Here is an 11,690-nt window from a genome sequence, read left to right as displayed (position 1 = left end):
AGAAAACCCCATTGTCTCAGCCCAAAATCTCCTTAAGTTGATAAGCAACTTCAGCAAAGTCTCGGGATACAAAATCAAAATGCAAAAATCACAAGCATTCCTATACACCAAGAATAGACAGAGAGCCAAGTCATGAGTGAACTCCCATTCACAATTGCTACAAAGAGAATAAAATACCTGGGAATTCAACTTACAAGGGATGTGAAGGACCTCTTCAAGGAGAACCACAAATCACTGCTCAATGAAATAAAAGAGGACTCAAACAAATGGAAGAACATTCCATGCTCGTGGATAGGAAGAATCAATATCACAAAAATGACCATGCTGCCCATGGTAATTTATAGATTCAATGCCATCCCCATCAAGCTACCAATGACTTTCTTCACAGAATTGGAAAAAACTACTTTAAAGTTTATATGGAATCAAAAAAGAGCCCACATTGCCAAGACAATCCTAAGCAAAAAGAAGGCATCATGCTACCTGACTTCAAACTATACTACAAGGCTACAGTAACCAAAACAGCATGGTACTGGTATCAAAACAGAGATATAGACCAATGGAACAGAACAGAGGCCTCAGAAAGAACACCACACATCTATAACCACCTGATCTTTGACAAACCTGACAAAAACAAGAAATGGGGAAAGGATTCCCTATTTAATAAATGGTGCTGGGAAAACTGGCTAGCCATATGTAGAAAGCTGAAACTGGATCCCTTCCTTACACCTTATACAAAAATTAATTCAAGATGGATTAAAGACTTAAATGTTTGACCTAAAACCATAAAAACTCTAGAAGAAAATCTAGGCAATACCATTCAGGACATAGGCATGGGCACAGACTTCATGACGAAAACACCAAAAGCAATGGCAACAAAAGCCAAAATAGACAAATGGGATCTAACTAAACTAAAGAGCTTCTGCACAGCAAAAGAAACTACCATCAGAGTGAACAGGCAACCTACAGAATGGGAGAGAATTTTTGCAATCTACCCATCTGATAAAAGGCTATTTTCCAGAATCTACAAAGAACTTAAACAAATTTTCAAGAAAAAATCAAAGAACCCCATCAAAAAGTGGGCAAAGGATATGAACAGACACTTTTCAAAAGAAGACATTTATGCAGCCAACGACACATGAAAAAATGCTTATCATCACTAGTCATCAGAGAAATGCAAATCAAAATCACAATGAGATACCATCTCACAACCAGTTAGAATGGCAATCACTAAAAAGTCAGGAAACAACAGATGCTAGAGAGGATGTGGAGAAATAGAAACACTTTTACACTGTTGGTGGGACTGTAAACTAGTTCAACTGTTGTGGAAGACAGTGTGGCGATTCCTCAAGGATCTAGAACTAGAAATACCATTTGAACCAGTGATCCCATTACTGGGTATATACCCAAAGGATTACAAATCATGCTACTATAAAGACACATGCACACGTATGTTTATTGTGGCACTATTCACAATAGCAAAGACTTGGAACCAACCCAAATGTCCATCAATGATAGACTGGATTAAGAAAATGTGGCACATATACACCATGGAATACTATGCAGCCATAAAAAAGGATGAGTTCATGTCCTTTGTAGGGACATGGATGAAGCTGGAAACCATCATTCTGAGCAAACTATCACAAGGACAGAAAACCAAACACCGTATATTCTCACCCATAGGTGGGAATTAAACAGTGAGAACACTTGGACGCAGGGCGGGGAACATTGCACACCGGGGCCTGTCATGGGGTGAGGGCGTGGGGGACAGATAGCATTAGCAGAAATACCTAATGTAAATGACGAGTTAATCGGTGCAGCAAACCAACATGGCACATGTATACATATGTAACAAACCTGCATGTTGTGCACATGTACCCTAGAACTTAAAGTATAATAATAAAATAAAAAATAAAATAAATAAATCTTTGTGAAGTTATAAACTTTAATTTTATTTGGTAGGTATCTAGAAGTGGAATTACTGAGTCATAGGGTAAGGGTATAATAAATTAAAAACAAAAACAAAGAAAACTTGTAAAATGTTTTCTGAATTGGCTATTTCATTTTACATTTCTATCGTCAATGTGTGAGGTTCCAGTTTTTTCACATCCTCTCCAATACTTGGTCTTTTTTAATAATCATCATTCTGGCAAATGTGTAGTGTCATCTCATTGTGGTTTTTAAATTTTGTTTCTCTAATAACTAATGATATTGAGCATCTTTTGTTTGCTTATTGGTTATTCCTATATGATCTCTGATGACATACCTATTCAAACCCTTTATTCATTTTAATTGGATGGTTTGTGTTTTTATTTAGTTTTAACTGTCCCTTATCAGATACATGACTTTCAAAAATTTTTCCCTGCTTTATGATTTGTCTTCTCATTTTCTTAACAGGTGACTTTGAAGATAAACCATTTTTTATTTTGATGACATCCAATTTTTCAATTTATCTTTTATGAATTATGCTTTTCCTGTTACTTCTAAGAAACAACTAAGCCAAAGTCATAATTTTTTTTCTGTCTTCTTCTAGAAATTTCATAGTTTTTGCTCTTATATTTGGTGTATGCCATGTTCTGAGTTAATTTGGGGGTATGGTGTGAGGTAATGATCCAACATCATTATTAATAGTATTTTTGCATAGTTTAATTTCTGTACTATTTGTTGAAATTATATTATTTCATCATTAAACTGACTTTACACCATATTCAAAAATGAGTTAACCATAGTGGATGGGTTTCTGATGTTTGTCTTCTATGTTCTTTTTTTTTTTTTTTAGCATTACAAAATATTTTATATTTAATGAGAAAAAAGAAGCTTGCAGGCAGCACATGAAGCATTCACAGCAGGTATATGATTGAAAACTAGTAAAATAAGTGTAAGTTGTTGACTGATGTAGGTACTAATAGCATCTGACTTTTAGCACTGGCCTTGATTACACAGGAGATGGAGAAGTCGTTACAATTAAGAAAACATATTTAATAAATCATTGTCAATTTTTATAATGTTTCAAGCCCATTCTTTGTTGATAGCCTCCACATTTATATGGTTAAGTCATTGTTGCTGTGTTTCTTATCTATGACATTATTTTTATATCCCTTCATTTGTGGATCTTAAGATGTTGCAGAAGGTTCATTCCTGTACCCCAATACAGATTCACTTCCTTTAGCTGCCTTTTCTAGCACCAATATGCTTTAAAAAAAATGCGCAAACAACAAGCAGTGACAGCAGCCAATTCCTCAAATGTCCAGATTAATAACTGTAGCATGCTAAAGAAAGGTGTGTGTAAATAGCTGGAGATGGTATATGGTCCAGAGTCCAGCATAAAATTATTTCCTTTCTGAGCATTCCCTCCATTCCCCTACCCCAAATACATGCAAGAATGCAGCAAAACCCTTCAGAAACTTCTCTTAGCTAACTGCAAACTTATCTGTTGCCACAAGTGCAAAGGGGTATGATGTGAACCAGTATATCACAAAGCTCTTTAGCCACTTCAGTTGGTGACAGAACACAAAAGGAAAAAATTCCTACGTATACACACCAGTCTGTCTCCACTTTTTATAAAACTGGAATAAAATGGGAAAGTGCCACCTTTATTAATCCTAATTGAATTTTAAATGTTCTTTTGACACAAAAAGGTATATACATGACACAGCTACACAACCTTTTTTCAACTGGACAAGTGTCAAAACCCTGTGGATGTATAGGGTAAAACAAGATTGGTCACGAAAAGAGAATTGTTCCTATAACTGGTAATCTGACACAATGTCCTATTGCCATTAAAAAAAAAAGGTCCCTTTTCAGTTTATTCAAGTTTGTTTTCATGGTGTTTTATCCCTCTTGATAAAAAAAAAATTCAAACTTTTGTAATTTGTGTATGCTGATCTTCATCAAAAGGTTCATTCTCTGGATCAGAGTCAGTGGTGTCAGAATATCTATAATGATCAGGTTCATTGTCACTAACATCTGGTGTTACAGAAGTTGAACTGCTAGCCTCTGGATTTGACGGCTCCTCTACTGTTTTTGTGAAGTACAGCTTCACCTTAAAATTTGGAGAAAAGTATCGGTTGGCTTTGTCTTTATTTGCTTTGTCAAGATCATTTTTTGTTAAAGTAAGTACTAGATACTCCTTGTCATTATCTGCACGCTCTATACTGCAAATGCTATCAATTTCTTGATCACATAGACTTCCATTTTCTACTTTTTCTGAGGTTTCCTCTGGTCCTGGTATGAAGAATGTATTTACCCAAAAGTGAAACATTTTGTCCTTTTTTAGCATCTTGTTCTGTTTGTGGAAGAACTCTACTTTGATATCACCACACACAGGTAACGGCTGAGGGAACTCAAAATACATGAACTTGTCCTCCCGTCGTGTGGGTCCTGAATTGGAGGAATATATCTTCACCTTTAGCTGGCAGACCACAAACTGAGGATTGCAAGTTCCGCCACTGAACATTGGAATAGTTTCAAACATCATCTTGTGAAACAACAGTGCCACTGGTCTATAATCCAGATGATTCTTTAACAGGTAGCTATAATAATACACATAGCGCCTCTGACTGGGAATAGTTACTCCCTTTTTGTCTCTGGTCCTTACTTCCCCATAGAAATGTAGGGCCTCTTGTGCCTTTAAAAATTTGCCCCGATGTAATAAATATGCATAAATCATTATACCAGTTCGTCCCTTTCCAGCTTTACAGTGAATTGCTGCAACATGATTGTCATCTTCACTTAGCCATCGGTCAAGATCTTCACAAAAGGGTTTGATAAGTTCTAGCTGTGGTGGGTTATGGTCTTCAAAAGGATATTGCGCAACTCTGTAATTAGATTTGGCGGTGTCATAATGTCTTTCAGCACAAAGATTGTGTATCTTGTAATGGTTTTTATGCTTTGAATCCAAAAACCTTACTACATCATCAATATTGTTCCTGTATACGCCTTCAAGTCTTTCTGCAGGAAATCCCATAGCAATAATGTTTAGATAAATATAGGTCAAGTCTAAGTCGAATCCATCCTCTTGATATCTCCTTTTGTTTCTGCTAACGATCTCTTTGATGATGGCTGTCCTGTCTGGGAGCCTGTGGCTGAAGAAAAAGGAGGAGAGAGATGGCAGAAGCTGCTGGTGGCGGGGCTCTGCAGGATGGAAATGGCTCTGGACTTGGCGGTAGCTGATGCCCCTCGCTCAGCCGCTGCTTGGCTCTGGACCGCAGCCGGGTAATGGCTGCTGCGGCAGCTGCTGGATGGTTGCAGCTACTGGGCCTGCTTCTCCTCAGCAGCCAGAGGCCTGGCAGCGGCGGCAGCGGAATGGGGAGAAGACGAATAATCCTCCGAACGGCTGCCTCCTCCAGCGGCCTCCAGAGCCCGGGCCACGGGGGGTGCGGCGGCGGCGGACGAGAGGTTTAAAACCGGCCCGGGTCCCTGCATGTGCCGCCGCCGCCGCCGCCGCCGTGTTGGAGGCAGTAGAAGGGGAGAGACCAACTCTCCGGCGTTCCTAGCCCTGGAAATGGTGACAGGCGACTCAGACCCCCTCCCTGGAGCTGCAGCCGGCGGGGCCACCGGGGCCGCCGCCGCCGCCGCGCCTCAGCCGGCTCCCGCCCAAGCCCACGGCTTCCACCTTCCCTTTCAGGAGAAGCCGAGGAAGAGGCTGCACAGTTAGAAAAGACGAAGAAGCGAGAAACGCCGCCGCTGCCGCCGCCGCAGGCCGGCCGGCTCCCCGAGGGCGCTGCCCCCGCGGCTGCTCACGGGCGCTGAGAGGGGCTTCAGGCCAGGCCGGGCCGGGCCGCGGCCGCCGCCGCCGCCGCCGCCGCCGTCTCTGTCTCTCATCTCCCTCGCCTGAGCCCGGTCTCGCCTCACAGCGGCTCAACATTCAAACTTCCATCACGGCTGCAGCTTCTGAGAGGAGAGCATCTTCTAGGTTCGTAATCTATGTTGAGCTTATGTTAATACCACACTCTGTTGATTATTGCAGCTTTATTGTATGTTTTAAAATTGGCTAGTGTAAGTCTTTTAATTGTGTTTTTCTTTTTCAAAATTGCCTTGACTATTCAAGTCCTAGGTATCACCATATACGTTTAGGATCAGCTAGTCAATCTCTACAAAAGGTACTACTAGAATTTTGAAAAGGATTGCCGTGTACTTATTGATAAATTTGGAGATAATTTCTATCTTAACAATACTGAGTCCTCCATGATCATGGAATGTTTTTTCCATTCTTTTTGATCTTTTAAAACTTATCTCAGCATTTTATATTTTTTCTATGTATAGGTCTTATATTTCTGTTGTTTAATATATTGCAAAGTGCTATTTTCTATACTGCAACTATAAAAATATTTTTCTTAATTTCACTTTTGGATTATTACTAGTATTAGAACACATATGATTTTTGTTATACATACTGTATCCTGACATCTTGCTAAATGGATTTGTTAGTTATAGAAGTTTCTTCGTAGATTTCACAGGAGTTTTGTTTTTGTTTTTGTTTTTCTTACATACAGGATCATGTAGTCTGAGATTAAAAAGAGTTTTACTTTTTCCTTTCCAACCTGGAAGCCTTTTATTGCAATTTCTTATCTGACTGTACTGTCTGATATCTCCAGTGCAAGGTTGAATAAAAGTAGTGAAAACAGACATTGTTACTTTGCTACCAAAATTATAGGCAAGGCATTCAGTCTTTTGAAGCTTTCATGTTTAAGGTGAGTGTTTTTTCATGCCGTTAATCAGGATGAGAAAGTTCAGTCTGTTCATAATTTGTTGAGATTTTATTATGATTGGGTACAGGTTATTTTGTCAAATTTATTTTATTGCATACACTGAGATAATCTGATATGTTTTTTATTCTATTAATATGGTATATTACGTTAGTTGATTTTGGATGTCAAGCCAATCTTCCACTGGCAGGATAAATCCCACTTGGTCATAGTATATAATCTTTTTATATATTGCTAAATGAGGTTTGCTAATATTTTATGGAGACCATAGACATACTAGTTTGTAGTTTTCTTGTGATTTCTTTTATTAGTATCAAAGTAATTCTGACCTGTTAGGCTGAATTAGGAAATTGTGGACTGAACTGGGATGAATTTAGGAATAATCTTATTCTTTATTTTGTGAAAGTTTTTTGTTTTTTGTAGGAGTGGTATTATTATTTAAATATCTGATGGGATTTACCAGTAAAGTCAGCTAGTCCTGAGCTTTTCTCTATGACATGGAGTGATAAACTATTGCTCACATGTTAAAGTCGAGCCATGGCCTATATTTGTATGACTCATAAATAAACTAAGAATAAATTTTATACTTTTAAAGTGTTAGAAGACGGAAGAGGAGGAATAGGAGAAAAAGAACTGACAGAGGTTGCATATGGCCCAAAATATTTACTATCTAGCTCCTTACAGAAAATTTTGCTGACCTCTTCTCTGTATGGTGTTATTTACTAAAATACTTCTTTACTTGTAATATGTCTATCCAGACATGTGGCTTTTTTTCTCCAGTTACTCTTATGTCTTTCTAGGAATATGTCTGCTTCATCCAAGTTGTCAAATTCATTGACATAGTGTTGTTCATAACATTTCCATATGTTTCTATAGGGTTACTAATTGTATTCTTCATTTTCACTCCTGACTTTGCAATTTCTATTTTCTTGCTTTTTATCTTGTTCAGTCTGACTAAAGTGTTATCAATTTTATAGCGTTTCAAGTAACCAGGTTGTAGTTCCATTGATTTTCTCTATTGTTTTTCTATTCTCTATTGAATTGATTTTTAATTTGATCTTTATTATTTCTTCCTTATGTTTACTTTTGGTTGACTTTTATTTTTCCAGTGTCTTCAGGTAGAAGTTTAGATTATGATGGAAACTTTTGTGGTTGTTTTCCTAATGTAGTTATTTAAAACTATACATTTCCCTTTAATTATGGCTGCATTCCATGTACATCGATATATTTTTGGTTTTTTAGTTAAAAGCATAATTACTCTAGAAATTCCTTCTGAAGCCCACAAGTTATTTAGGAGTGTGATGTTTAATTTTCAAATATTTGTGATTTTTCCAGCTTCTTTCTGTTGTTTATTTCTAATTAAATCCCTCTGTGATGAGAGAATATACTTTGAATTATTTTAATCCTCTTATCTGTACGTTATTATATAATATATAATCTATATGGGGAAATACTCTATGAGCACTTGAAAAACCGTACATTCTGCTGTTGCTGAATACAGTGTTGTAAAATCATCAATTAAGTCAAATAGTTTTGTAGTGTTTTTCAGGTCACTTTTACCCTTATTTACTTTCTGTCTAGTTGGTGTGATCAATTTTTCAGACTGGAGGATTTAAGTCACCAACTATAATTTTGATATGTTTATTTTTGTTTCATTTCTGTCATTTTTACTTTATGTATTTTGGGACTCTGTTGTTAGGCTCCAGGACTTACTCCACAGTGCTGTACAGGCACATGGTTTCTACACTAAAAGTAACTAAACTTAGAGATTTGTGGGATACCATCAAGTATACCCACATGTGTAAAATTGGAGTCTCAGAAAGAGAGAAGGGAGAGAAAGATAAAGAAAAAATAATGGCCACAAACTTCTCAAAGTTGTGATAAAGATTAATCAAAAGAACCTAGAAGCTTAACATCTCTCAAACACAGTAAACACAAAGATATCTATGTCTAGATACATTATAGTTAAACCTCAGAAAGCCAAAATCCACAAATAATATACTGAAATCAATATTTGTTCTCAACGAGAAAAATGACTCATCATGTGAAAGAGAAGAGTAATACAATTAACCTGACTTTAAATCACAAACAATGGAGATCAGAAGATAATGGAGAGGCACTGAAAGAAAAAAAAAATTCCACCCAAAATTCTCTATCCAGCAAAACTATCCTCTACAAATGAAAATGAAATAAAGACATTCCCAGATAAGCAAAAGCTACAGAATTTTGTGGTTAGCAGACCTGTCTTACAAGAAATATTAAAGGAAGTCATCAGGCTGAGAGAAAATGACATTGTTAGTAACTAAAATCCATAGTAAGAAATTAAGAGCACCTTAAAGGATAAACATATGTGTGAATAAATATAAAAAATACATACACACATACAAATACACATAGAAGGAATATATATTTTGTATATGTTTTTATAGCATTTAATATACATCAATCTGGGTGGGCACAATCTAATCAGCTGCCAGCATGGCTAGAATAAAAGTAGAAGAATGTGGAAGGACTAGACTGGCTAAATCCTCTGGCCTTCATCTTTCTCCCATGCTGGATGCTTCCTGCTCTCAAACATTGGATTCCAAGTTCTTCAGTTTTTGGACTCTTGGACTTAAACCAGTGATTTGCCAGGGGCTCTTGGACCTTCGGCCACAGACTGAAGGCTGCACTGTCAACTTCCCTACTTTTGATGTTTTGGGACTCAGACTGGCTTTCTGGCTCCTCAGCTTGCAGAAGACCTATTGTGGGACTTTACCTTGTGTTTGTGTGAGTAAATACTCTCTAATAAACTCCTCTTCATCTATCTTATTAGTTCTGTCCCTTTAGAGAACCCAGAATGTAAATTAGTACAGCCATTTTGACAAACATTATGGAGGTTCCTCAGAAAATTAAAAATAGAACTACCATATAATCTAGCAATTCCAGTTCTAGATATAAATTCAAAGGATATGAAATCTGTATGTTGAAGAAATATATGCACTCTTATATTCCTTGAAGCATTATTCACACAGCCAAAATACAGAATTAACCTAGGTTTCCACCAATGGATGACTAGATGAAGAATATATGACTTATATTCTGTATATGTATATATATATTCTCTATATGTATATGTATATACATACACACACAAAAAAAAAATGGAATACTACTCAGCCGTACAGAAAAAGGAAATCATATAATTTGCAACAACATGGAGACATTATGCTAAGTGAAATAATCCAGGCACAGAAAGACAAATAATGCATGGTCTCACTTATTCATGGAATCCAACAAAGTCAAACCCACAGAAGCAGAGAGTAGAAGGGTAATTGCCAAGCACTGGGATGTGGTTTGAGGAAGGGAGGCATGGGAAATAGGGAAATGTTGGTCAAAGGTACATGTTTTAATCAGAAATAAGTTCAAGAGATCTATTATGCAGCGTGATTACTATAGTTAATAATATATTTACTCTTGAAAATTGCTAAGAATGTAGATTTTAAATGTTCCTACCAAAAAAAGTCAAAACCAAATGGTAAGTATGTGAGGTAATGCATATGTTAATTAGCTTGATTTAATTATTCCACAATGTATACATATATCAAAATGTCACAATATCACATTGTATACCATAAATATATATAATTTCTATTTGTCAATTTTAAATAAGTAAATAAAGTAATGAGATAGCTTTCAACTAAGCTTATATAGTGGTATAATATAAAAATTTCTGTAGTAACAAAAGTATAGTAATTTTGGCTTATACTGAAATGTGCATTAAACAAGTGTTTGCATAAAATTTCAATTCAAATTACTGTTCACAGCCCACAGAAAGCCATGGAAACGTATGCTTTACTTTTGGTATGGAAACAAATAGCTTGTACTCCTAAGGAAAAAAGAAAATTCCTGCCTTTTGATGAGAATTGTTTGAGTTTTATACTTATTTTATGGGGAGCTTTGCTGACCTCTTCATTCCACGATAGCTGGATATTCCTCCCCTGCATGTACTTTTGTTTCCTGGGGGCAGTGAGTCTTGGAAACATTTGTGAAATTCTTATTCTGAGTTTGCCTGGCCACAGCCCAGGTTCCTTCACGGACACTTCAGCATCAGGCTCTCTCCTCAGCTTTCTTTCTATCTTCTGTGCCCTCTGCTCATAAACCCCAGCTCATAGAAGCTGAAGTCACCTAGACTCCAAGACACCTGATTGTAGAGACAGGAAAGGAGTTCTCAGGATATGTGCCATAATTTCATACTGGTTTCTACAAGAATCAGGGTTGGAATTAGAGCTGATTCATTATTCAGTAAACATTGACATTGTTGATTAGAGACATATCCCTGTTGAAAATATTTCCCGGCAAAAAACAGAAGTTCCCTTTGGCTCTGAAATCTGCAAAGCCCTTTCAGATGTCCCTGTGTCCTTGTGCCGTCACTCCACAGCACTGCACAGGCATGTGCTCACCTCACAAAATGGCAGTCTCAAAGGGAGGAGTGTCCACCCACAAGAGGTGCCACCCTATGCTGAGAAAGAACCTTTCACAGGAGGAGAGAAAAGACCTTTCCAGAATCTTTAACGTAAGATTTTGTGTGTGTGTGAAGTCTGACCTGAGCAGCAACCTTGCATCAGACTTCAAAAGGCAATATTTCCTGTACCTCCTTGTGCTGTACAAGTGAGTACAGAAGTCGAGAAAATGTTCCTAAGTCTATGGCCAGTTCAAATTGCATCATTTTCTATTTCTGAGATTAAATTATATGTATTAAGATCCTTACTCTGCCCTTTCATGTTTATTGCTCCTCGGACAAGATATCCCCTCTTCAGGTCCCAAACACATTCATTGCAATGCCTTTCCTCATCCTTGTCCCAGTCCTGGCTCTCTAGCTTCTTGAGACAATAACCCATCCTAAGGTATGTGGTGACATGCATCTTCTGCGTCACTGGGATCCCTAAGTGGTATAAGCATTCACTCAATTGCTTTAGCTAGAGTCCCCAGAATATCTTCACCCTC

The 11,690-nt window shown here is 37.3% G+C and overlaps 1 protein-coding gene across 1 annotated transcript; it reads right to left on the bottom strand.

Moving 5' to 3' along the window:
• Positions 1 to 3,762: 3,762 nt before the first annotated feature.
• LOC107976636 (phosphatidylinositol 3,4,5-trisphosphate 3-phosphatase and dual-specificity protein phosphatase PTEN-like) lies at positions 3,763 to 5,514 on the bottom strand. The gene is given in 2 exon segments (XM_054658772.2): positions 3,763 to 5,130; positions 5,133 to 5,514. Coding segments are annotated over 2 exon segments (1,566 nt in total). The 5' UTR covers positions 5,422 to 5,514; the 3' UTR covers positions 3,763 to 3,853.
• Between the last annotated feature and the right edge of the window lie 6,176 nt (positions 5,515 to 11,690).

This window comes from Pan troglodytes, chromosome 11, assembly GCF_028858775.2.
Source record: "Pan troglodytes isolate AG18354 chromosome 11, NHGRI_mPanTro3-v2.0_pri, whole genome shotgun sequence".
In the NCBI taxonomy this organism is placed as follows: domain Eukaryota; kingdom Metazoa; phylum Chordata; class Mammalia; order Primates; family Hominidae; genus Pan; species Pan troglodytes.
Note: the sequence above shows the minus strand (reverse complement) of the source record. Positions and strands in the feature narration are given on the sequence as shown.